At 38.6% G+C, this 27,884-nt stretch overlaps 1 protein-coding gene across 3 annotated transcripts in view; it reads right to left on the bottom strand.

Annotated features, from left to right (window-relative positions):
* Positions 1–27,884, bottom strand: part of LOC5575425 (aryl hydrocarbon receptor) — a 117,654-nt gene that overhangs the window by 19,542 nt on the left and 70,228 nt on the right. For all 3 annotated transcript variants that reach the window (XM_021854311.1, XM_021854312.1, XM_021854313.1), the window contains exons 4-6: positions 26,565–26,654; positions 7,287–7,496; positions 7,045–7,232 (exon numbers count right to left, since the gene is read on the bottom strand). In XM_021854311.1, the coding sequence (XP_021710003.1) occupies positions 7,045–7,232; positions 7,287–7,496; positions 26,565–26,654 (488 nt within the window). The remainder of the gene's footprint in view (positions 1–7,044; positions 7,233–7,286; positions 7,497–26,564; positions 26,655–27,884) is intronic.

Here is a 27,884-nt window from a genome sequence, read left to right as displayed (position 1 = left end):
CTTTGGAATACGATGTTAAATTTTAATCTTTAATCGTAAATAAAATAAATAAATAAAGTATTTACTATTTAGCTCAAACTAGAAACGACGGGGTTGGTGGTGTGATGGCTACCGCTTCTGCTTCATAAGCAGAAGGTCATTGGGTTCAATCCCAGGCCCGTCCCTTTCCTCGTACTTTGTAATTGTATATCTCTCACTTGCTTCTATCTTCCATTCTAAATCTATCACACTCAAACTATTTGTTTATAACATACGCTAGAACCAGAGACGGACGAGAAACCGTTTCCCTAACGCTTCCATTTTTCCACGCGCATGCCTTTTCGTACGCCTGATACATAGGCAGTCTGCTAACCACAAAAGCAAACCTCTCTGCCATGCCTTTCCCCCAACCCATACACTCCCGCATGAACTGGCTTAGATGCAGTGGTATATACGGTCTACGTGGGAACCAGTATAATGCATCATCAATTTCTCCCCCTTCCCCACATTGGTCTGCATTCTGACGTGGCAGGCACCATTGTCGCTAAAAATAGAAGATCACCAGCACTTATACACTGAGGATGCCTGTTAGTCCCAAGCAGTCATTCGGTTGGTTCCTTGTGAAAGTGCAGCTGATCTGACGATACTGGAGTAGCATCCACGGGCGGCCAATCAAGCTCAAGCAAGCTCAAGCTCAAACTAGAAACTCCTATCCATTGCCTAAATCTTTGGCATGCTTTTGTTCATATGTAATTGAAGCTTTGTTTAATAAGCTTTTATGAATGTTTTATGTTTTAATATTTGAAAATGAATCTAAATTCAATTTAAGTTTTTCAACCCAAATTTTGGTTTTTCACCTCAGTTGGCCAGCGTCTGGTCCGCATTTAAAATACTAAAATTAGGATACCAACGGCAAACCATAAGTTTTGCAATTTCTTCCTAGAAAACACATCTAAATTTATTAGGATTCAATATGCATTCAACCCAGATAGCCGTAGCGGTAAACGCGCAGCTTTTGAGCATGACCATGCTGAGGGCCGTGCGTACGAATCCCGCTGGTCGATGATCTTTTCGTAAAGGAAATTTTCTAGATTCTCAGAGCATAGAGTATCTTCGTAACTGCCACACCGATATACATATGCAAAAATAGTTAATCGGCAAAGAAAGCTCTCAGTTAATAACTGTGGAAGTACTCATAAGAACACTAATCTGAGAAGCAGGCTTTGTCCCATTTGGAACGTAACGCCAGAAAGAAGAAGAAGAAGAAGAAGAAGAATGCAGTGCTGGGAATGGTAATAGTAGTAGGCTTGAATTTTTGCGAAAATCACGTGGCTCTCCAGTACAGTAGTTTCAAAAACGTAAATCTCATCAAGTAGCCTATGTTGGGTGCACGAATTTTCTAAATCATGAGTGTCATTGAAGGCTCCAAATGCGGGAAATGCAGCGGGAAATAGAGCATTTTTCTACAGTAATTGTGGGTTGCCCTTAGCAACGGGTGTTTTGCTATTTTCAAGGCTTTTGCCTACAGCAGCGATGGGCGTGAGATTCACTGGCTTCGCTGACTGTGATTGGCTTTGCTTGGCTACTGTAGAGTGAATTTCAAGATTTTTCCCAACCCTGGAAGAATGTATTCAACCATTCCTTAGCCGAGTGGTTAGAGTCCGCGGCTATAAAGCAAAGGCATGCTGAAGGTGTCTGGTTGCAATTCCCAGTTGGTCCAGGATCTTTTCGTAATGGAAATTCCCTTGACTTCCCTGGACATAGAGTATCATCGTACCTGCCATACGATATACGAATGCGAAAATGGCAAAATTGGCAATAAAAGCTCTCAGTTAATAACTGTGGAAGTGCTCATTGAACACTAAGCTGAGAAGCAGGCTCTGTCCAAGTGAAGACGTAATGCCAAGAAGAAGAAGCTGTATTCAACCCCTAGAGATTGTTTTGTTTAAGCTAAACCTCCATGAGTCGATGTTCCATGACTCGATATCGACTCATGGAACCATACTAAAAACAAAATTTCATGGCTACTATGAACAGCTTTCCATAGCATTTGTGTTCCATGACTCGATATTTCCATGAGTCGATGGTCCCTTCAGATATCGACTCATGGAGGTTTGACTGTACATGTTTTATAAATAATAATAAAAACATTGCTTATACATAACTAAAGCTGTGCACATGCTGTAGATGTGCAAGAGCTACATTGCTTGCAGGAAATAATTGAAGTAAAGATAAAGAAAAATTAAAGACATCGATCACTATATCACAATTAAAACTGTAAAGTATTTTAAAATTTTATCTGTTTTTAGAGATTTTTAAACAAATACTTTGCAACTTTGTCGACAGTACTCGTCTCTAATAAATTGCTTCCAAAATATTGTCATAGGCTTTATTACAGAAACAATTTACAAAAATTGAAAAAAAATCATACTGTTTGGTCGAGATTTATTCCTACGTTGTGATTTCACAGTAAAATAGTAAAACTTTTGGATTAACATCCTGCCATGGCAGTTAGAGAGTTGCAACTGAATTATTTCTATTCAATACAATACATACAAAAGGACATACGTAATACAAGTAACATTCTTGGATACAACACATTTGCGCAAACACAAACTTATAATCACTTCCGAATTTTACAAATCGGCCTTGTGAACCTTGCAGACTTTAATAACTGATCGTTATACTGCTGATATTTAAACGCTAATCGTGGTAAATTCTTCTATTTTTTTATTGCGGACTACGTTAATAATATTACATTTCATTTTCGTGAAAATTTTTGATGAAGGATTGCTTTTTCCTGTAAGGAAAATTTATATGGTTTCATCTTTTGAATCTATATTGAGAAACATTGGTAATAAATGAGGCGCAGAGAAACAGACTTAGCACTTAGAACAAATGCCTTCTTCAAAATCCATCGCCCAGTTTACACCATTATCATCTGGTGAGCATGTTGCACGAAAAGGTGTTTCGTGCTACAAGACCAGCAGAAGAGAGGCGGTAGTGTGAAACGTCAAACGTCAAACGCGAAGAAAAACGATGAGCGTGCCTCTGGTTGTGAAATTTGAAATGATTGTTCAACGAGTAGTCGATAGAAATTTCGTCTGTTTGGCTGTGATTGAGGTGTTAATAAATATATTTAACTGACTAACGATCCTAAATGAATCCTCATTAGGATGACCCCTAATGATCAAACATCAAAAATCTCAAGGCAACAAACATTTATCGGTTTAAGCAGTTTTACCGGATGAAAACATAAATTTCATAACTGGTGTCCTTTAGCAAACTGCTAAGAAGGTGAGCCACACGCAAATCATTTTTGTCAATATCTCTGCCATTTTTCATAGCTTTTCCAAACGCAAATAATGGCGCGTACATGAATGGTTTGAGATTTCATAGAATTTTCGTTTTTCAAGTAAGTTCAGGTGAACCCACACTTTTGCGCGATACACTAGACTGATGCAAATTTTGAAGGTTTTTCTCCCCTATACACCGTTCAATGTCAATTATGATGAAAATCATTCTCCCAAAATTTGAAGTGATTTGGAAGAAATTTGGTAGTGCACACGACATTTGAAGTTTATATGGGAATTACCAGGCTTGGGAACTGTGATCACTATTTACCACAGTTCATTGATTCTGCCAATCAACCAAAACACAAAGCAGCAGCAGCATCAATACCATCAGGCGTTGCGCTGCCAACGGTTCACACACTGCTTGAATGTTTTTGTCTCTTCACTATGATCGTTTTCGGGCAGCCATCCCAAGGCGAATGAAAAAAATGTTGAATAATTCAATCGCTAATATTTTGCTTGTGTTTTCAATTAGTTGAAATCTATTAGTGCTAACAGAAAAACCACAATCATTCTGTTGCGATACATATAAACAAGTTCAATTTTACGCCGCCTTTACCGAGCAAAAAGTCGAAACCCCGAAAACCGGAAAAATCGTGTTACCACTGTGCTCGAGTCATTTCGCATTCAGCTTTGAAAAAACGTTGGGAAGAAGAAGATTACAGTTTTGCACAGCCATGACATTTTTTTTTGTTTCGAACTGTCATGGTTTGCTTTGGATTTTGATGGTCGTGTAGAAACATGTGAATGTCGTGATGGTAAATGTTTGCTACAGTACATTTCCCATCCCTGGGAATTACTGTGGAAAAGACAAACCTTTTGTGTTCAGTCCTCTAACTGCTCGTCGTAATAATCTATAGAAAAATTATCAACCTCTGCTTATGTGAAATCTTTCCAGCTGCAACTTTGCCGAAGAACACATTATGATGGGGCGTAAGGATAATTTGTTATTATTGATTCCAAAGTGTAGATCATGCTGAGATGATCATTGAATTACTTTCAGAGCAACACTGCTTTTTGATGTAGAACATATTAGCCTGGATTACGTTGATCTATTCTCTCCGCCAGGAGTTTCGTTGTTGCCTGCCGAGTAGTTGGTTAAGCATGCAAAATGCGAACCCACTCAATAATTATGAATACCATTTTATTCTGACGTCCAATCAAAATGTGGTCTTTATAGTATGGCGAAAAGATAGAGGGCTGAACACAAAAGGTTGGCGTTTTCCATAGTAATCTCCACATAAACTTCAAATGACGTGTGCACTGCACAGTCAAATCTCTTCAAAATCGTTTCATACTTTGGGATGATGTTATTTACCATGATAAAAATCGTTTAAGCATAGGGGAGCAACAATTTCAAAATTTTGCATCACTCTAACGATACACCATACTGAGGGGTGACCCAAACTTTTGCACGATGGCTTGACTATTTCATTGATTTTGAATACTTTTCTCGCAAAAATTTCGTGAGTGCCCTTCAAAGAATATAAGATTACGATTCTAATGACGCCTTGTTTTAAAATTTTGGTCGATCCAATGTTAAGGAAATTAGCAATGTTTTTTCAGTGTGTTTCTTGAAAAATGTTACAACTTTAAGTTAAAATTTAGTATACAATGTTCAAAAAATGTTTTTGGAAAAATACATACGAAGTAAGAACTCATTGCCTTTCTAATGTGGCTTATGAGCGGTTTCTTCACCACCGCTTAGGCCCTAAACCTGGTTTAATCGCATGGGTAAACGTGGTTTACGGCTTAAGCGAAGGTGAAGAAATCGGCCCTTAGAGAGTTTGAATTGGACGTGTAATCACAGAGATATGGACTGAACACTTTTGCATGTGTTTTAGGGGGTGAACCCAAACTTATGCACGGGAGTGTATATCTTACTGCAACTTGAATTAAAAATTTGTGGAATTACCTTTGATAAAGCATGTTAAACTGCATTTAACTGCAATATTTACAAAATCTTTCAATACTTTAAATATGTGAAAGTGTCCAGAATTCGAAGCAAATGTGTCCGGTATTTGAATCAGCTTTGAAATGCTATCCGGATTTCGAATCAAGACATACCACGGAAATGTTTATATGTTAGTGTTTTTTTGCTTTATGTATTGTAATTTTCTTTGCACTATAGCAAACAGCTGTAAAATAAAATTGCCGATAATTTTCATGTTCAAAGTTGAACTTCTTCTTAGGTGTCCAGATTTCGAGACAAAACGGTAGAGGCGTTAAGTACCATGCGCCTCCTTCCTTCCATGGGAGAGAACGAAGGTGCGTAGCGTACTTCATTTAAAGCTCAAAGCAGCACTGCCGTGAATCACAAGACAGTCCCATCTGTAAAAGTAGGCATTGAGAAAATGAGCTGTGAAGATTCCAAAATCGTTTCCCAAATATTCGAATATTCAAAAAATTCCAGAGATTTGGAACTTGTTAAATCCTAATGAAAAGTTCGCAATTTGCTTTTCACTACGATATCCAAGAAAAATATTAGGATAATCAGAACACGGTTCATTTCTGTGTTACATGGTGCGGAAATCTGTAGTGGGACTGATATCCGGTTATATTTCATTTTGGGACGATTTGACTTGCTGTTTTTTCTTAATTTTTCCAAACAAATCATATTATCTCATTGGTACAGTTGAAAGAACATTGGAAGATGTGTCGAAAACTGAACTCAACTCAATTTTGACGAAAATGTAGATGGGACTGACTTGCGATTCACGGCAGAACAATTCCCAGCAGGCACCATTTTTTTTTATTAAAAGCCGTTGTGTCACTTCTAGAGTTTCCAGGCACCAACACATTGCTTTAATAATTTTGATTTTCCATCAACCTAATACAACGAAGCCACGCCTCAAATTTTCAAGAGCACAAGTCTTAGGAACCGAAAAGCGCTCCGCGTTGAAAATTTATCCCATTGGTCTTTACCAGCAAGCAAACAATTTGATCGATTTTCAACGCGAACGGTTGTAAGGTTCTCCAGAATTGTGCACTGGAAAATGCAAAGTTTGGCTTCGTTTTATAACCTTAAAGCTTTCATCAATTTATTATATCAACAATCTTCCTGATAATGCGAAATTCACTTGAAAATACTTTACGATTTACGAAAAATTACACTGTTCCTTCTGATCTAAGCGGTCTGTAATTTTCTGCGTTTTTCGGGTTTCGGTTTCGGGAGTAAAATCAAACGCGACCGATTGACTCGAATGATTGTACAGAACTTGTTTATTCAGGTTAATTGAGAGACTTACAAAATAATGTGTAGAGTGTGGTTCGGCACAGAAGGTGCTCTAGGAATGTTCACTCTGTTGGGATGCTCAGGTAATCGAACACTCACCATAAGCTTAGACGGGGCTTATTGCTCCTTAGCAGTGGATAAAAGCGCATATGCAAAACATTAATTATTTCTATTGTTTGCCTTTTAGATATAAACCTTGACTGACTGTTTTAACTTCGGAAAAACAAAATGGACCGATGCACGAGTTCACTATTTGACGTTTGAGCGGTGCCGAGTTATTTACGTGACCATGGCAACGAGTGAATTCGGCACCGCTCAAACGTCAAATTACAGAACTCGTGCATCGGCCCATAATGTAGACATTCTTTCCGCATTTGGTATTCCCGCATATGTTATTTGCTTTCAAACGCGACAGCAACATCTTCTTTACTCTATGCCATTTTAAATTAGAGCTTATAAACTTTATCATATACTTACTTTTGATCCATTGAAACTAACGTAAAATCAAGTTTATGTTTTGATTTAAACATATTTTCCTTTTGTGGAATTTCTAGTAGACTAGGTGGTCCAAATGGTGTGCAAAAGGCGAACAGAGCTAAGGGTGGCTCTTCTACCTTGCGATTTTGGCCATGCAATATTTTCACTCGCCCTCGGATATCTAGCCTCTGTAAAAAAAAAATAATGGCCAACACGATTTCAATTAGTTATGCAGAACTTACCAAAAAGCCGGACGTATTATCTAGTAGACACCTGAACCTCACAGTGAAACTTCGTTCCAGTAGCGTGGATTTCTCAGGTACTAGAGCGTCGGTCAGTTGCAGTCCGGACAGGTCAGCCGGTAGAAATGTGTTCCATAACAACTGTCGCTGAAGCTCCTCGCGATCTTCGGAATGAACTAGCTCGTACACTGACTGATGAACAATGTCAGACTGCAAAATATAGAATATACAGCTTATTAGATTAAAACATTTCAGTTTGGTCAGTTAACGTTTCGATACTTTTAAAAGTTAAAAATTCTTGATCGTATTTATAAATACGCATATCGCCTAATTTTAAGACCTACTCTGAATTGTTGGTGAAGCGTAGTAACCCGCAGTGGGTGCCTTCACATGATGTTAAAAAAATGTATCAATAAATCATCTCTTTGAAAACTTCCAACTCAGTAAATTCTGGAGCAACACTAATTCAGGCGAATGCATATCCTACAAAGAATCATCGGTTATCGGCGATAAAGACAAAACCAGCATTGGCTCCCGCATCGTCATCGTTATTGCACGGAACAAATTGACTGTTCAAATTGAATGTTTCTGTGCTCTGAGGATGGGTACGAAACCGTGTTATGGATCGCGTTTTTCGACCATGACGAGCGCTCCCTGCCGAGTTTTTATCGTGTATGTGGTGCAAAGGAAAATATTATTTATGCGAGCACGTGATCTTGTTAGTCCTTCTGAATCATGCAGATTTCAGAACAAAATATGTGTTGATAGCACAGTCCATCTACGTATGATAAAATTGTTGCTAAAGATCAAGAGAAAAATTGATCAATCCACTTATTTAAAAATAATACGACAACAAGCTTTTCACGTAATTTCAATGTCATCATAAATTGAGGTGATTTCATCGTAATTTTCATTAATTGTTGATAACATCATGTTTAGTAAAAAAAAATTACATAAACATTTTCATTTTTTCACGAGTTTGGTTGTGCGAATCTCAGTTTTTTTTTTAATTTTAACCGATACTCGGCTTTTATTTCCCGAGAACTCATGCAATTTTTTTGTCGACTACTCGGCTTTGCAAATCTCGATTTAGTCGAGATTTGGCATTCTTAATTAAGTGTGTAACAGTTCGGCAGTTCATATGATCCAACAATTCATTTTTAAAACACATTTTACTTTTATTACATAGGGCCTTTCAAGATTGGTCAGTTTAATGCTAAAGTACATTATCAAAATTCAATGTCTGAATTCGTGTTTTTATGTCAAAATTGTTTTTTTTTCTTGATACAAAAATAATAATATTTATCATAAAAGGGTGGCATACAACCAATAAAAATGGAACTTTGAATTGCTCGATTTAGGTGTCCGGTACTGGGGGATCTCCCCCTATATTTTTACAAGTTTGTTTAAAATTTTTGCAAATTTTATGGTTTTGTAGGATTGCAAATGTAGTGCTACGAGCAATATCGTTTCAGAGAAAAAAATATGGAAGAAGGTAAGAAATAAGCATCGTCTCATTTCTAATAGAAGGAAGACAAATTTGTATTTTTTCTCACACAATGTCAAAATTATCGATGTTTTGTGATTGATTTTTTACGTAAATTTTTAACGTGAAATCAGTTGCGTAATGACTATTACGCAACGCTTTTTTATTACGCAAGTGTTGGTATGAACAATTTTCAGGAATTGCAAAATTTAAAAAAAATGTACGCAACTTCTTGCAGAATTCGATTTTTACAGCAGTTGTCGTAATTATCTAATCTCGTTAGACAAATATAAGGAGTGTATCGAAAAGTAGTCGCAAATATCTCAGAGCATAGTTCATCTTTTTGAAAGCTTTTTTCACGCAAATCTTCATCATGTCATCAAAAATTAAAGCAGCTAAATAAATATTGAATAATATGCAGTCTTAAAAAAATACAACAAGGTTTATAAAGCATGGAAAATAAAATCTTGCACAAAATTACGTTTTTGAAGTGTCTTCTGAAGATTCGATGATTTGTATTGAACAAAATTTATATGAAACAAAATAGGAGCTTATTCTATCGGAAAATATGTTTACTTCACACAGCACGTAAAAAGAAATTTAAAAAAAAAATAAATTATTGCTCTAAAAAAGCTCAATAATTGGAACAAGATCGGTTTTAGAAAGTCACTTTTGTTTAATCAACTTTTGAAGCTCTGTCATATACAGCGGTAATTATATAGAGTAACATTTTTTGCTTACGTTACTTCATAAATATGCAAAGAAACTTTTCCAATCAAAAAAACAATTTTTTATTCATTACAATCATTCGATATTAGCATTAACGTGTAGAAAGAAAAAAATAAAAAACGAGGTCCTTAAAAATCGACTTTTTTCGATTTTTGTATTTGCTCTTAAATGCTTGTTAATGATTTTTTCAAAATATTGTTTACACTATGTCATGAGAGTTGTGGCACAGAATATATTAGCACAAACAAATATATTTTTTCCTTAAATTCAACACATTTATTAACATATCAATTTTTTCAGAGGTGTGCAAGATTTTCATCGACATCTGTTAGTAATTTGCAAAATTATCATGCAAAATGCCACTTTCTTGAAATAATATCACCGCATCATCATTTTTAAATACAGTCGCCTCTCCACATCTCGATATCGAAGGGACCATCGAGATAGGGAGAGATCGAGACAAAGAACACATTTTTATTGAATACTAGATTGAAAAACACTACGTTGCCAAGAAAATAATAAACAATCAGACGTCGATGGAGTACCGTGTACCTTTTAATTCCACTCCTAAAGCGTACACGGTACACGGTACACGGTACTCCATCTACTTTTAAGTTTCTCTATTTGAGATTCTGCTCAGAGGGTTCGAACATTCATTAAAGAATCAGACGTCGTTGCGCGCTCCTAATTTGTTTTGAACTCCAAAAATTTGGTCTAGTAACCTTCGATATTGGTCATATCGACATACAGAGAGAAAATTGGGATAGAACCTGCTCCTCTGCAGAACCTGTTCTTATGAGAACTTTCACAGTTATTTATTGGGATCTTTTCTTTCACAGTTATTTACTGGAATCTTTCAATTTATCTATGATTTTCATAGCAAAGAGATCCTCAACCGGTTTTGTCTCAATTGGGACGTAATGCTAGAAAGAAGAGGAAACATCCGAATCACATTTCCAAAGCTTTGAAGATGCCTTTAGAGATTCTGCGATATCAGATGTTGAATACAAGTGAGAAACAGTACCAGTAGTCCAGAGATTATCCGGAGTATCGATTTTTCATTAACTCCGGATAATCGAATCACTAAAAAAAAATTAAAATCTGCGATGAAAGAACTTAAATATTATCTTTTTTTGTTGTTTTATTTATATAATGCAGTGGCGTAGCCAGAAATTATTTCTAGGAACATTAGGGTAGGGTTCCTAGTACCGACCCCTTTTGACCGGTACCGGTTCTACGGTACTCTAACTCTCAGTACCGGTAGTACCGGTAAAATACCGGTACTGGAAGATTTTCTTTGCAATAAATATAAAGCATACAAAGACAAGCATATCAGACAAAAAATCACATTTTTTTCTAGGTCGTCAACTAAAACATGTTTGTTGAAGCTGAATGAATAATATTTTGTACATTAAAACACTAACATAAAATGGTCCTAATAAAGTAATGAGTAGACCCTTCTAACTCATGAAATAAACTAATATATGAGTTTAAAAACAAGTTTTGTCTGGTATGGTGGACACTATTCATTCAAATCTATCCTTTTACCATCCACAGTTGTCCGTTTTATAGGATATTCGAAAAAGTTGCAGATGTCATGTGTAATATTTTATGTGAGTCGAAAAATCGTTTATAATCAACGGTTTATAGACGATTTTCATGTTATCACCTCGCTTTTCATTCAAAAAGTTTGATTAAAAAAATGCAAGGCATGTTCCAAGTTCAATGTTTAACTGCCATACGTGTGCGTATTTCTGTAACAAAGTTTTCAGACATTAGTTTTCTGGGTGTATCTGAAAATTGCTCAAAGTTTTGTCCATGCATCGTGAAGTGTTGATAAATATTTCGCTTTTTAACTTGAGAGACTCGTTATTCAAGAATAAGTCCGAACAATTTTTATCAATCTTTGTACCATAATTGAAGCACCTTTAAATGCTTCAGTATCCTGAAACCTAGTTGTCCAGAAAACTTAATATTCACCATCATTTGTATTTGATAATCGATAATTCGTGCTTTTAAAGATTTTATGCATGGAGATAAACCATCTTTAGTGCTGAAAAGATGATACAGTCGACTCTCCATATCTCGATGTTCTACATCTCGATATCTCTCCCTATGTCGATGATTTCATAAGTCCCTTCAGTCTGCATACATTTTCACTCTCCATATCTCGATATCCTCCTTATCTCGATATCCCCATATCTCGATGTGTTTCTGTTGATTTTTCGTTCTCAATTTTCTCTCCGTATGTCGATATGACCAATATCGAAGGTTACTAGACCAAAGTTTTGGGATTCAAAACAAATTAGAAGCGCAAAATGACGTTTGTTTGTGTATTACTTTCTTGGCAACGGAGTGTATTTCAATCTAGTATTCAACAAAAATGTGTTCCTTGTCTCGATCTCTCCTTATCTCGATGGTCCCTTCGATATCGAGATGTGGAGAGGCGACTGTAGTAAGAATAAGCCTTTATATACAGTGAAACATCCATGAGTCGATATTGAAGGGATCATTGACTCATGGAAATATCAAGTCATGGAACAGCAATCCTTTGGAAATCTGTTTGAAGGGACCATCATAGTAACCATGAAATTTTGTTTCCAGTATGGTTCCATGAGTCGATATAGAGTCATGGAACATCGACTCAACAAACTTGACCAAATTTACGTTCAATTTATTGTGAAAAATTAATTGATTCAAACGATTATTACATAAATAAATACCGAAAATACCGGTACTGAGTGCTTTCCAGTACCGGTATTTCGGTACTAGAAATTGGCCGGTAATACCGGTACTCCCGGTACCAAAACCCTACATTAGGGGTCTTGAGAAGAAATCTTTTTTTTTTTGATAAACATACACAGAAAAACTTTTTTCCATTCCTATTTTTCTTACCTACGTCCAAAACTGCTAAACCATTCATATTGTAGATTGCAAATCAAAATTATCTCAAATTTATGCATAAACACTGAAAAACAAGAATATCAAAAGTCAAATTCCGGATAATCGAGTCTAAAATTCCGGATAATCGAATCACGGATAATCGAGTCACCGGATAATCGAGTCTACGAATAATCCGACCTGTTTTGTCAGCAGAGTAATTTTAAATTCATAGTACAATAGGGCGGTTCAAAATTTAAAAATGTCTGAGAATCCAATCTCCCATATGTTCTTTACCATCCTTACTATGGAGAAATTTGGAGAAATGTTCCAAACACGTTAGTACTGTAATGTAAGTACAAAATTGTTATCCCAAAGTAAAAACTGATTCATCAAACCTTGATAAAGAAATTTGCTGAAGAGAGAAATTTAATCCAACGGATAGCAGAAGAGATATTCATGAATTAGTTTGCTATTATTTAGCTTAATATGGGATTATAGCCCTGCAAACATCCACAAATATCCAAAACAAAATTAGCTCAAAAGGGATTAGTTTCTTCAGCAACATCCTTCATTATGTTTTGAAGAATGAGTTTTCAATATGGGATGATAAGTTTCTACTTACATTACAGTACTAACGTGTTTGGAACATTTCTCCAAATTTCTCCATAGTAATTTCCATAAAAACCTACATTGCCTTTGGGCCACCTTTAAACCACCACCTAGAAAGCTGAAAATTTCACAGAACACTATTTTTATGGTAAGGAGAATATGGGAGATTGGATTTTCAAACATTTTTAAAATTTGAATCGCCCTAATAGTACAACCAATAAGCTTGGAAACAATTATTTTTAACTATAACGGAGATTTGTGATCACGTATGGATATGTTAAAAACATTTTATTTGAATAATAAGTTAAGTTGCGTATAGAAATTGATGCCCACAACTTCAGTATGTTCTGAAGACCTCGAAATAATCAATATTCATAGCAGTACACTCTTTGAGCCATATGAAGCTTTATGGATAGGAACGAGAAAGTTTCAAGAGAATTGGGTTAGTATACACTGTAGTTCATTTGGTAGATCATAAGGACCTGAATTCCAGGACGATTTGGATGACTTTCAATATCTAATTTCTTGGAACTGTCTGTTAAGGCTTAGTGAGTGCTATAAGCCAACAAACGTAGACATCAATCGCTAAAAATATCTTATGAACCTATGTTGAATATGGCAAAATTCCAGAATATTCTGGAGGCCTTAGTCTTACTTTAGGTCTATAATAAATTTTAAAAATAACCTGAGCCTTCGTAACTTATTAAAAATAACGGGTCTGTTCACATTTTATATGAAAACATTAAACTACAGTCGACTCACCACATCTCGATATCTCTCCTAATGTCGATGATTGCTTCGGTCCCTTCATTCTGCATACGATTTCTCTCTCCATATCTCGATATCCTTCTTGTCTCGATATCTGCATATCTCGATGTGTTTCTGTTGATTTTTTGTTCCCAATTTTCTCTCCATATGTCGATATGTTGGGGCCCAGATAGCCGTAGCGGTAAACGCGCAGCTATTCAGCTAGACCAAACTGAGGGTCGTGGGTTCGAATCCCACCGGTCGAGGATCTTTTCGGGTTGGAAATTTTCTCGACTTCCCAGGGCATAAAGTATCATCGTACCTGCCACACGATATACGCATGCAAAAATGGTCATTGGCATAGTAAGCTCTCAGTTAATAACTGTGGAAGTGCTCACAAGAACACTAAGCTGAGAAGCAGGCTCTGTCCCAGTGGGGACGTAACGCCAGAAAGAAGAAGAATGTCGATATGAACATTATCAAAGGTCACTAGACCAGATTAAAGTGATTCAGAACAATTTGGAAAGTCGAAGTGAATTTTGTTTGTTTATTATTTTCCTAGTAACGGAGTGATTTTCAATCTAATGTTCATTTAATTAATGTTCTTTGTCTCGATCTCTACAGTAGAAGCATTAACCTAAGAACGCTAATGTCGCTGCTGTTCGTGTTACCAACATCTAGTTTGCCACGAACTGACAGCTTGAGTACCGGGTCTCAAAGTGTCAGATTAATTTTAAGAACCATAACAACATCACGGAATAGAACAAACAATGAAAAACCATAATTTAAGGTAATAAAAATTGAAATCAGTTTTGTGACAACTGCGCCATTAGCGTTCTACTACTAATATTTCTATTATCTCTACCTATCTTGATGGTCCCTTCGATATCGAGATGTGGAGAGGCGACTGTGAATCAACCCTCAAAATTTCATTAAAAAATATGGAGTTATGCAAAAATACGAGCAACTTGAATTTTGTATGTCAGCCCCGTAGCCTACGGGTTAATCTGATGCCGTTTTCAGATTTTTATCTACAGGTCGTCAAAAATGTATAAAACACTGAATTCATTGATGTTTGATCGACAGTGATTACAGACGAGTCACATGAATCTGCTCGATTTACAAAATAGACCCCTAAAACAAAGTGTGCAAGTGAAAAAAAGCAACGACGCGTCAGTAGTGTTTGATCCATTGAATCTGTTGCATGCTTCTTTGGTGGGCGGAATTCGGATCGTGTCCGGTTCGCATAGTAACCGCACTATCGGTATCGATCATCCGTGTATATGTTCACGTATTCATTTAAAATTGTATCTTTATCGTTTACCAAAACGAATCCTTTCCCATATCCAAACTCCCAGTGTTTTTTTGTGGAAGTGCAGAGGACTCCTCGGCTTCCATAAAGCAAGTTGTTGGGGTTAGGTTGCACTAAGTCCTGAGAGCAAACACGAAATTTGTTGATGGTAAGCTTCAAGCTATAAAGGGATTTATTTAAATAATCATTTTACAATATAATTTTGCAGATACTCACATTTTTAGTGAACCGACTAAATATAAAGAGCGCAAATGAGTCTGCAAATGATCCCACGCTAAGTCCAACCTGGCAAAACAATTCATCTATAGATTTAAGATTTAATGGTTGAGTTATACTACTTACAATGTATAGTTCAATTAGTTAGTTAATTATAACCAACCGTACTAGATTAGGCTAAGTAGAATATCAAATTATCCGTACTACACTTTAGGATTAATTTTAGATAGGGAATTTGAGGTTTTAAATAAATTCGTAATCCGTAGACTATTATGCGTATCAAAAATGACTTTCACTTTTGCCAAATGACGTTTTCTCTCTTATCATTCTAATTTAATGGCATATCTCCATTTGATGTCGGTCGTCGGTTGATGCATCGCATCCATCGGTGTAGTCGTAACGAGGGACCCCGTCGTCACATACCCCCGCCCGTGGACCTTGGCGAGTTTGAGACCGAGTGCAGTCTCGAGCCTGGTGCACTATACTCCACGACGTCCAAAACGGCTATCTTTGTGGCTGAACTTCGTAGGGTCCCTGACGATGTCCGCACGAGCGCTTGTCGCACTCTTCCGTCTCTTCCCGGTAAAACTTCCTCAATTCGTCCCCGAATCCACTGGTTCCTCACCGTATCGCCAGCCACCAGAACCAAATCTCCGACCGCCAGGTCTTTCGCTTCCTCGAACCATTTGCTTCTTCTTGTGATGACGGGCAGATACTCCTTAAGCCATCTCTTCCAGAACTGATCGGAAATGTATTGAGCTTATTTCCAGCTACTTCGAAGGACTGCACGTTGTTCTACTGGTTCTGTGGGTAGAATCTTTGCTCCAGTTGAACTGCCGAGAAGAAAATGGTTGGGCGTTAACGCTTCTTCATCTGCTGACTCCAATGGTATGTAAGTTAGCGGTCTACTGTTCACCATGTCCTCAGCTTCGTAGAGTATCGTCTCTAACGTTTCATCATCAGATTTACGAGGTGCATCCAGAATCGCACCGATCGCCACCTTAACCGAGCGAACAAGCCTCTCCCACGCACCGCTCATGTGTGGTGTGGCAAGGGGAATGAAATTCCAGCTTGTTTGGGCACTAGTAAAGGTGAGAGCTAAAGCTTTTGTCGTGGCTTCGATTTCGGCTTTCAACTCATTATTTGCACCTTGAAAGCAGGTGGCATTGTCCGTCCAAAACTCCCTAGGTGGCCCGCGACGTGACACGAAGCGTCGCACTGCCATAATGCAGGACTCCGTGTTCAACGAGTGTACCACCTCCATGTGCACAGCCCTCGTTGTTAGGCAGGTGAATAGGGCCACCCACCGTTTGGCATTACTTCGACCCACCTTGACAAGCACGGGTCCAAAATAATCCAGCCCGACGAAGGTAAAGGGTCGGACGAAGGCTGTTAATCGCATCTCTGGAAGAGGAGCCATAACTGGTGGTTTTGGTGCAGCTTTCGTTACGCGGCACCAGATGCATTTCTTGGCGACCTTCTGCACGAGTGACCTGAGGTTTGCTATTTCGAAACGTTGACGAATCTCGTTGACGATGGTTTCTCGGTTGGCATGGCGAAAACGGCGGTGATACCAGTCTACAATGAGAAATGTAATTAGGTGTTGCTTGGGAAGGATGGCAGGGAACTTAGCTTCAATCGGTGCATGTGGTGCAGCACCGATACGTCCCCTCATTCGCAGAATTCCGTCGTTGTCTAGGAAAGGCCAAGTCTTATAGATTGGGCTGCTTTTTTCAACAATACAATGGCGTCCTTCCGGTGGTCCTTTTGATTTAGTTAGCAGCGAAATTTCATCAGGAAACGCCTCGCCTTGCGCCATTTTCCACAAAGCTTGTTCGGAGTGCTGTAATTCGTACTGGTTGAGAATTCCGAGTTCCAATTGTTGACCATCCCTCTTCCGGCGAAGGTTATCGATGTAACGTAGCACATATGCAGTGGCACGGTGAAGTCGAGCCCATGAGCTAAATCTTGAGATGTCAATTATTGGAGAGAAATGTCCAAGCTATAGATTGGTGCGGCGGAGTTCTTCGTTAGTATCTGAGAGTGATCGTTCCTTCGGCCATCGTTCTTCGGATTCATGTAGGAATTTAACGCCATGAAACCAAGGATTCTCCATGGATAGTTGTGGACCGCTCTTACACTTGGTAGCTGAGTCTGCAACGTTGATTCGTGACGGGACCCATCTCCAATCTTGCGGCTCAGTTGACATTAATATCTCACCCACGTGAACCGAAACAAATTGATGATACTGACGATGATTTTTGGACCGTATCCAAGCAAGGCAGACACCGGCATCACTCCACATGAACTGCCGGGCGATTGGATAACTGTGTTGTTTTTTGATACTGTTCAGCATCCGGGTACCCAGAACAGCTGCCTTTAGTTCGAGCCTGGGTATTGATATCGTTTTGAGCGGAGCGACTTTGGTCTTGGAGCTAACGAATGCTACTTGCACGACTCCTTCATATTCTAAACGGAAGTACGCCACACATGAGTATGCTGCCTCACTAGCGTCGACGAAGACGTGAACTTGAAGATTATCAAGGTTCTTTGGAAATGGATGCCGAAAGTAACATCGTGGTATGCGTACAGAATCCAACTCCGAAAACAAGCCAGTCCATTGTCGCCAACGCGTGTAGAGATCCTGAGCTATTGATTCGTCCCACTCGGTTCCTCTGGACCAAATGTCTTGGATCAAGATTTTTCCGTGGACCAAAAAGAAGGAGATGAATCCAAGAGGATCAAACAAGCTCATAACGACTTTAAGAACTTCACGTTTGGATGGGATATGTTGTTCCTCTAAAATCCTCGCAAGATCGTCCCTTATGGCGAATGAATACACGAACACATCCTCCTTCGGAAGCCATTTCATTCCCAACACCGATTCTGATTTGTCACCTCGTTCTAGTGCCAGATGCTTTGCCATTTCTTCTTCAAATTCTCCAACTCCTTCGTCCGCTTCGTTGGACAGAAAATGCCGCAGTGTGAAGCCTCCTCTGGAATGCACTAATTTGACTTCATTGACCACTTCTATTGCTTCATTTATTGACTGAAAACTGTCTAAGTAGTCGTCCACGTAGTGGCTGTTTTCTATGGCTAGCGCTGCGCGTGGAAATTCCTCTTCAAACTCTTTAGCGTTGAGATTCTTTACATATTGGGCCGATGCAGGTGAGCTTTTCGACTCAAATGTGGCAACATCCATCACGTATATCTGGGGATGATCAGTCGGCTTATTTCGGTAAACGAAGCGCTGGGACTGTCAATCGGGAAAGCGGATTTTGATTTGGTGGAACATTTCCATTATGTCGCCGCACACAGCCACCGGAAATTGGCGGAAATGACACAAGACTTGAGGAAGTGGGGTGAGGAGATCGGGACCCTTAAGGAGTTTCGAATTAAAGGATACTCCGCCCACTTTGGCCGCTGCATCCCAAATTAATCTGACCTTCCCAGTTTTTTTAGGGTTGGTCACGATACCCAAAGGAAGGTACCACACACGGTTTGAATCTACCGAGGTCAATTCCTCTAGCTTGGCTTTATGGGCGTATCCTTTTTGTTCGTAGCTCGCAATCTGAGAGCGCACTTTTTCTCCAAGCTCTGGTTCCCGTTCAAATCTCCGTTCTAGGGCTAACATGCGGCGGATGGCCATCGGAAAGCTGTCGGGGAAGTTAGGACCAGTGTTGATAGACTCACACTCAAAATCTCAATCAATACGCTCTCCCGTGAGAGCAAACTCATTAGAGATCCGCTTCGCAAATCTCACGCTTGAGATTTTTAAGCAAAATCAACTCAATCAACTCATACCGTAAAAAATGATTCAGTCGCAAAACCCGGCAAAAACTCGTGAAATCCGAATGTTGTTGTTTACGTTAGAAAGGATTACTATAATTTTACCAGACTAACAAGAAATTATTGTCGTGTGTGAGTAAACTGTGGAAATACGAGAGAATGAGTCAAAAAAGTGTGTCAACTCATCCATGATTTTTTGACTGCTGAGTTGCATGATTGACAACTCACGCATGAAAAATATCAAGCGTGAGTTGTGAGAAATTGAGTTTTTCACAACACTGGTTAGGACTATCGGTGTTCCACAGCAGTCCAGTCTCGAAACTGGTTCCGGATAACGTGCGCCGAGTTGTCTCCTTTAGCAGTCGCTTCGCACGTATTTCATCCGCGGATTCTTGTACCTCACCAACATAGCAGGCTGAAACACCTGCATTCTCCAATGTAAAGTAATCACGGAGCTGTTCGTTCATCTCGTGGTCTGGATCAGCAGCGGCACCATGAAAGTTAATGATGGAAGAGGCCTTTGGTTGCCCCGGAATGCAGCCGTAGATACTCCAGCCCAAACGACACTTCGCACCGATAGGGTCCTTCGGTCCACCTTCGCGAAGCTTCAACGGAACACACAGTCGAAGGTTGTCCAAGCCAATCAACAATTGTGGTTGAACGAGCTCATAATCTTCCAAAGGGAGGCCACGCAAGTGTGGAAAACGGTACGCCAGATCTTTATATTTTAGTGTTTGGGATGGGAGAACCAGATGACGAACTGTATGTACATGATCCAGATCATGAAGACAGGAACCATTTTTACCAAAAATCTTAAGATTCACCAGCTGAGATTTTGACTCCACACGCGTTACATTACCGGTCCATTGCAAGGTCAGTGGATCCGTCGGGCCACTAACGTCGAGCTGCTTGGCGACGGACTCCTCCAACAAGGTATACGAGGAACCCTCATCGATGAAGGCAAATGTGATTTGTGACCGTTCATTTCCATACAATACTACCGGTACGACGCGGAAAAGTGGCCAATTGTACTCACCGGCGGACACATGACTCGCAGATATGTGTATATCATGGAGTGTAGGAGAGGAAGAATGGAGAAGTGTATGGTGCTTTTGCCGACACCCATCGCACAGTATTTCGATAGGCCGAAATCGTGAACTTAATTCAGTAGCACTCTTAAACGTGATTTTTCTGGAATGGTGTCTTCGGACGAAAATTTTCTAAAAATATGGCGCATATATTGGCGGTAACTGTTAGTTCGCAACTTTGCCGTAGGCGGCGCTGTAAAATTAAAATTTCTGAAATGACGATCTTTAAATATGGTGTCTTCGGCAAAGTTGTAGATAATTTAAATACAAACAACTTTGCCGAAGACACCTAGTCTGTATCTAGTCGCATTTCCAAAATATGGAGGTATTTTATGAATGACCCCCTATAAAACAGTTTTTCTTGAATATTTTGAAAATGTGAGGTTTTCGGTAGTAACTTTGTTCTACAAAATTGTGTAAACAGTCAAAACGAATCATTTTCTCGAAGACACTAAGGTTCTAAAATGTAAGGGAAAGGAATTATAGTAATTTAAATGCAAATATCAGTCACTTTTCGGGGTCGTTTATTTTTTCGGGTGGCAAGTGGTGGCAGATAAAACCCATTAGGATTGAAAATATATTATAAGTAGTGTTCAATGTCGATAGTGTCATGATTATCCACGAGTATCCCTTCCAGTTAACGGGTTTGTTTTCAGAGTCTATTTAGGCAAGTTTTGATCACGCGCAGGAGAAGGTATGTATGTTTTTATTACGTTCCTTGTGTATATCCCTTTTTTAAGTTTCTTATTTATTATTTTTGGTAATAAGGGTTTTTAAGATAAGAATCAAGATTTAATACCGATGTATTGAGGATATTTTTTATCTAACGCATTGGCTTAAAAATAGTCGTATTCTATTTTATTGCAGAATATAATACTTTTTGTATAAAGGTATTAAAATCAACCGAAGGCTCACTCTCGCTCTTCTCTGAAGTATTGTATAGATTCCAGCTAAGGTACGCAACAGCTCCTTTGCATGTTTGGATTTTTTGTTGCTTGGTTTGTTAAAACTATTTTTAACTTATCTTCTTCGTCAACCATTTTTACCAATTGAAACAGCACTTGAAAACAACCGCTGGCTATGAAAATAAGCGCACATTTGACAGCATACATAAAACATAAACACACTCTAAACTAAATTGAGACAAATATTAAGCAAGGGTTTTCACATAGCGGCCGAAAAATTATTAATCACTTATCAGTTTTTGACTAAAAGAGTAGTTCACATTTTAAGCAAGATGTGTAAATAGACAAAGGAATTTTTCGTCGCTGTTAAAATGTCACGCATTGAATGTGTCTGTTTAGTTTAGAGTGCAGACGCATAAAAATCAAAACAGCGAATGGTAGGGAGAAGGGGAGAGTGAAAACAAGTGTATGACTCTCATAAAGATAGTCAGAGCAAGCATATTTATCCAACGCGCTGTCAAAACTTGCCTAAATAGACTCTGATACAAATCCCGTTAACTGGAAGGGATACTCGTGGATAATCATGACACTATCGACATTGAAAACTACTTATGATATATTTTCAATCCCAATGGGTTTCATCTGCCACCACTTGCCACCCGAAAAAATAAACGACCCCGAAAAGTGACTGATATTTGCATTTAAATTACTATAATTCCTTTCCCTTACATTTTAGAACCTTAGTGTCTTCGAGAAAATGATTCGTTTTGACTGTTTACACAATTTTGTAGAACAAAGTTACTACCGAAAACCTCACATTTTCAAAATATTCAAGAAAAACTGTTTTAGGGGGTCGTTCATAAAATACCTCCATATTATGGAAATGCGACTAGATACTGACTAGGTGTCTTCGGCAAAGTTGTTTGTATTTAAATTATCTACAATTTTGCCGAAGACACCATATTTAAAGATCGTCATTTCAGAAATTTTAATTTTACATCGCCGCCTACGGCAAAGTTGCGAACTAACAGTTACCGCCAATATATGCGCCATATTTTTAGAAAATTTTCGTCCGAAGACACCATTCCAGAAAAATCACGTTTAAGAGTGCTACTGAATTAAGTTCACGATTTCGGCCTATCGAAATACTGTGCATTGTCGTGAAGATTCAGTCTCAGACAAATGGGTGTGGAGAATACCCGTGTCTCTCGGCTTTCGCTTTTCCACTCGTGGGGTGTTTTCAAACGCAGGTAGGTCGAAAGTTACTTCACTCGCTGCTGTTACGAGTTCTGACATAAACTCACCAAAGGTTTCCAATGTAGCAGGTTGATGTTTATTCTTGAAAACGGCCCAGTCGAGTCGCATCGTACCCGGAAGCTTTTCCACTAGCTCTTGCATGAGTACTGGGTTCGAGAGGTGATTTTGCTGGTTTGCTGCTTTCAAATGGTCCACGAGGTTCTGAACCGAGAGTCCAAACTGCATCAGCGTCTCCAGCCTGTCGTGTCTTGGTGCTGGAACATGATGAATTTTATTCATCAGAGACCGAATTAGAAGTTCTGGCCTTCCGTACAACGTACGCAGAGTCTGGATGACGTGCTGCACGCTCGATGGTAGGAGTAACCGGCTCTTGACTGATTCTAAAGCGTGTCCCTTTAGGCACCGCTGAAGACGGATGAGATTTTCCGCCTCTGAATAGCCGCAGGTGGCTGTTGACTGTTCGTAGCAGCTAATGAATATGGGCCAGTCTTCGGGATTCCCATTAAAAAGGGGCAGTTCTTTTCCCAAGACTTGTCGTGCTGCAATTTGCTGCTGGGAAAGACCGCCTGACCATTGAGTTGGTCCATGAAGCCCTTGAACTGACGAAAGTTGATTTAGTGGCGGAGTCATGTTATCTGGTTGTACGGGAAGAGATGGACGACAGCTGATGGGATATTTAGGAACGTTTAATAAATTTTGCAACGCTGATGCTACTTCTGATACCGCAGATGAACAGTCTGGCTGTTGTTCTTGCTCCGGAATGATTGATTTGCAAGGAACACTTCTTGATGGTATTACACTCACTTTCTCCTGTTCAGCCAACCATCCCTGGACCTTCTCATTTGAGTCTGGAATCGACCCTCCCCTGCTACTAGTTTGAGCGAGCTGCCGAATGATTTCGTTCCGTTTTTCTAGAGATTCGCGTCTGATCTTTTGCTGTAATGCCTTCATGGCGGATTCTTCCTTCAGCTGTTGTTCGCGAAGCCGTTTTTCTTCCTCTGCGATCTTTTTCTTCTCCTGTAGTTGTCGTTCCGATTCTTCCATTTCGCGCCGTTTAAGCTCCGTCTGCTCTTCCAGCTCCTGTTCTTCAAGACGTCGTTCTTCATCGATCATCTTCAGTTGCTCTTCAAGGAGCGCCCGACTGCTTGAAGTCGCACTTCCGGGAATGTTCGGAAGTTGTTTGCTTCTCCTGGATCCGGCTTTCGATCCTTTGACGGAACTGGTCATCGACTTAAGGTGCTTCTTGTTGGCCGCCGACGTCGATGCTTTCTGCTTATCGCTACAATTTTTACAGGCGAATTGAATACTGGATGCTTTAACTCGCTCGTCGACACCCGCACAGCCGAAATGCTCCCACAACTGGCAAAGGTGACACTGGACCATTTCGTCTTCCGCTGTATCCGGCCGTTCACAGGATTGGCAATTATGTGCCGTGGTGTTTGCCAGATCGTTCATATTGACGCTTCCCCAAAGATAAAAATCTTGAAGTTTGTTGGGGTTAGGTTGCACTAAGTCCTGAGAGCAAACTCGAAATTTGTTGATGGTAAGCTTCAAGCTATAAAGGGATTTATTTAAATAATCATTTTACAATATAATTGTGCAGATACTCACATTTTTAGTGAACCGACTAAATATAAAGAGCGTAAATGAGTCTGCAAATGATCCCACGCTAAGTCCAACCTGGCAAAACAATTCATCTATAGATTTAAGATTTAATGGTTGAGTTATACTACTTACAATGTATAGTTCAATTAGTTAGTTAATTATAACCAACCGTACTAGATTAGGCTAAGTAGAATATCAAATTATCCGTACTACACTTTAGGATTAATTTTAGATAGGGAATTTGAGGTTTTAAATAAATTCGTAATCCGTAGACTATTATGCGTATCGAAAATGACTTTCACTTTTGCCTAATGACGTTTTCTCTCTTCTCATTCTAATTTAATGTCATATCTCCATTTGATGTCGGTTGATGCATCGCATCCATCGGTGTAGTCGTAACGAGGGACCCCGTCGTCACACAAGTAACACGTCAACATTTTCCTCCCATTCCTAAATTGACCTGCATTCGGACACAGCTGGCGCCGGTATTGTTTGTAATAATAATGAGAGTACTTACACATTGAAGATGCTACTGATCCTGAGTAGCATCTGTTGGTTCCCTGTGTAAGTACAGCTGTTCTTGCAATAAAGGAGTAGCAACTGCAGGCGGTTAATCATGCTCATGCTCAAAGTACGGTCACCCCACAATTATGGATAGCACACATATATGGATCAGAGTTGGATTAAAACGGTAATTTCAGCAAATTTCCGTCCATAGGAAACAAAATGTGAACCGTATTCTCAAATAAGTAAGATAAGCCGATTCCGGAACAAACGCCAAAGCGTATGCTTTTACTAACACACCATTCGTTTACCTCGCAGGTAAATTGCTGTTATAGTGTTTTGATCCATAATATGAGTCGATTTGATCCATAATAGGGATCCTCCTCTCCCACTATCCACATCTGTGGGGTGGACGTCGTTTGAAATTTCTATCGAAATCGACACTTTTTCGACACACCGGGAATTTTGAGGTTGGTTCCTAAAAACAACTATATTCTGCAGGGCCAGGGAGGTAATTTTGTGTTGTACAGCGTCGCCTTTATTTTTAATCATATTTTGTTCTGAAAAATGGCCCTTACTTGATCCATAACTGTGGGGCGACTGTATTATGAACTTTGTGGATAAGTATTGTTATACACATGAAGTATGAATACTGTGGCAAATTTAGCCAATTGCCATACAAGCTGACAAACTTGCATGCAAGTTGACTGAAATAGTCAACTTTCACATTTTCAGCAGCGAATATCTCAAAAACTAGGCGTACTATGATCTTTTTTTTAAACGGCAATGGATTCAGCAACCCTTATTTAAGTAAATAGCGTTATTTTGGTGCTAGAGACAAAAACGTGTTCCGCAATAATCTTTTTAACAATTTGTTTGAACTATGGTTTTTTAAGGTCCAACTTACACCGGAGTACTTTATATATTTCATATATTACAATCAATACAAGCACAACGAGCAATCTGTGCGGTGGTGCTAAATGAATATGACATGCAAAACAATACTAGGAAATTATTAACATTTGTGTGGGAAGATAAACTTCAAACTATGAGCGCTATTTTCTCAGTGCCAACTTTTTCCATATGAGACAGTTATGCTTTTATGGGCAGTGAAGAAAGTCCAAATTTTGGCACACTGGCTCATCTAGGTATACACGAGAAATACGAGACACTGTTCCAAATATGTTTCCTACTATTTCATGTAATCACATCAGTGCCGCTTTTGTGGTTGATTCAATAAATGCACTTTAAATAAATGACAATGACACTACCGCAACTTTTGGGACGCCCACAAAACTAAGATGATGTATCAGTTGTTCAGTATTAGTTATTTACGCAACATTTTTTTCTATCTTTATTAACGAGATTTTTAGCCATTGGATAGTTTATCTCGGAACCATCGGCTTTACTTCCCTTCCCGAGGAGGAAAAAATAACACGCAAAAAACTTATGCATACCAAATTTTGGTATTATAATGGTATTGGAAAAAAATGTTTGAAACAATTAAAAATACTTCATTTTGGTATTCGATAGCTATTGAGGACTGCTGGAGGTATTGAACTATTATTGAAAAATTTCACTTTTATATGGAAATTCATCATGTATTATTTAGGTATTACAATACCTAATCTAATTATCAGCTTGGTATTTGTAGAATATGCAGAAGGTCCCCCAATGCAACAAGTTGCAAAATGAGGTTTTTTTTTCAGCAAGAGTTGTACATTTATACAATGAGGTTCGACGAGGTGGATAAATACAACGAGCACAACTCTTTCGGAAGAGTTCAAATCGAATTCAGTTTAACTTCTGCGTCCATGGGTCCTCTCGTGGTGTAGGGGTAACGTGCCCTATCTAACGGACAGGGAGTCGTGAGTTCGATTCTCACCGAGAAGACGTGTAACTTTTTCGAAAATTTCACTTCAATTTATCCATTTAATCCAATTGCCAAGTATATGTAATGTTTTGCTTTACGGTAGTTGTTAAAATTAATCATGTCAGGTATTTGCTTTGATTTATGAATTTTTCTATTTGAGGATACATCTCAAACTAAATAACATCGAGATGATGGGATTCTTCGCTTTTCATTAAAATAGCGAATAACCTAGTTCAGTCTGACTTAACACTGACTATTTATGGTATACTACTTACCTGATGAAAACCTAAATAACTTTCGATAGTATGAGTTGCAAAAAACACCTCTCCTTCGCAGGTCAGGATTATTATGAAACCGTTTAGAGCCTGAAATTAAAAAAGACAATTGAATCAAATTGACGCTTATATTGAGCTGTTCGGTTATCTAATCCGCATGGTTATCAAATTAATTACTTGGTAAAGTGCTCGTCTAGCATACAAGAGTCCTGGGTTCAAATCCCAGCTGAGCACGTGGATTTTTTTTTTCATAATTTCACCCATAATTTGTCCATCTTTACCACGCGTAATGAGTCAATTAATTTTACAATTGAATCAATTAAATTAATTTAAAGTTCAATATTTCTAGGGATCGAAAATGTCGAAATGAAAAATGTCAATCGAATACCCCTGACCACGATAGCTTCGCTAGGAAACGTTACGGGTTTGTTTGTTTCTGTTCTGCTTTCACTGCATGTGTGTGTCACATTCGACATAACAGGCAAGATCAAACTATTCATGTTGTTTGTGATCCGATGTCTGAATTATATGCAAAACTCCTATGTCTGCTGACCATGGCAACGAAACGAACGTCGCGCAAAGTGTCGAATGTTTACAGCACTGATTTGTATAAACCATCCAGGTGAGTTTCTATCTGACTAATTATTGAAGTATACTCTATTCCCAATAGCATTCCTGATTAGATTTCTTACATACGGGTAAGTTCAAATAAATTAAATGATAGTTTTTTTTTTTGATTTCTGCTTTATGGTAGCTACATGTACACAGCTAATATTTTTTTTTATTTATGTTCATTTTTTTTCATTTTTTTCCTGACTTCTTCTTCTTCTTATTCTTATTCTTGGCATTAACGTCCTCACTGGGACAGAGCCTGCTTCTCAGCTAAGTGTTCTTATGAGCACTTCCACAGTTATTAACTGAGAGCTTTCTTTGCCAAATTTGCCATTTTCGCATTCGTATATCGTGTGGCAGGTACGATGATATTCTATGCCCAGGGAAGTCAAGGAAATTTACATTACAAAAAGACCCTGGACCGACCTGGAATCGAACCCAGATACCTTCAGCATGGCTTTGCTTTGTAGCCGCGGGCTCTAACCACTCGGCTTTCCTGACACTAATGCTATAAAACTGATACCTAATGTATCTTTCATAAATAATAACAATATTGCTATTGCTACTTAGCTTCCACAAACAGCATGTATTTATGTTTGTGGAAGGGAACTTTGATTTATATATATTCTTTTTTTCATTCAAAATTTGGCTATTCTTATAAATATGTTCAAAATTTAAATAAAATTATAAAAAAATGTTTACAGACCT

This window comes from Aedes aegypti, chromosome 3, assembly GCF_002204515.2.
Source record: "Aedes aegypti strain LVP_AGWG chromosome 3, AaegL5.0 Primary Assembly, whole genome shotgun sequence".
NCBI classification, from domain to species: domain Eukaryota; kingdom Metazoa; phylum Arthropoda; class Insecta; order Diptera; family Culicidae; genus Aedes; species Aedes aegypti.
This window is presented reverse-complemented; position numbering and strand designations above follow the sequence as displayed.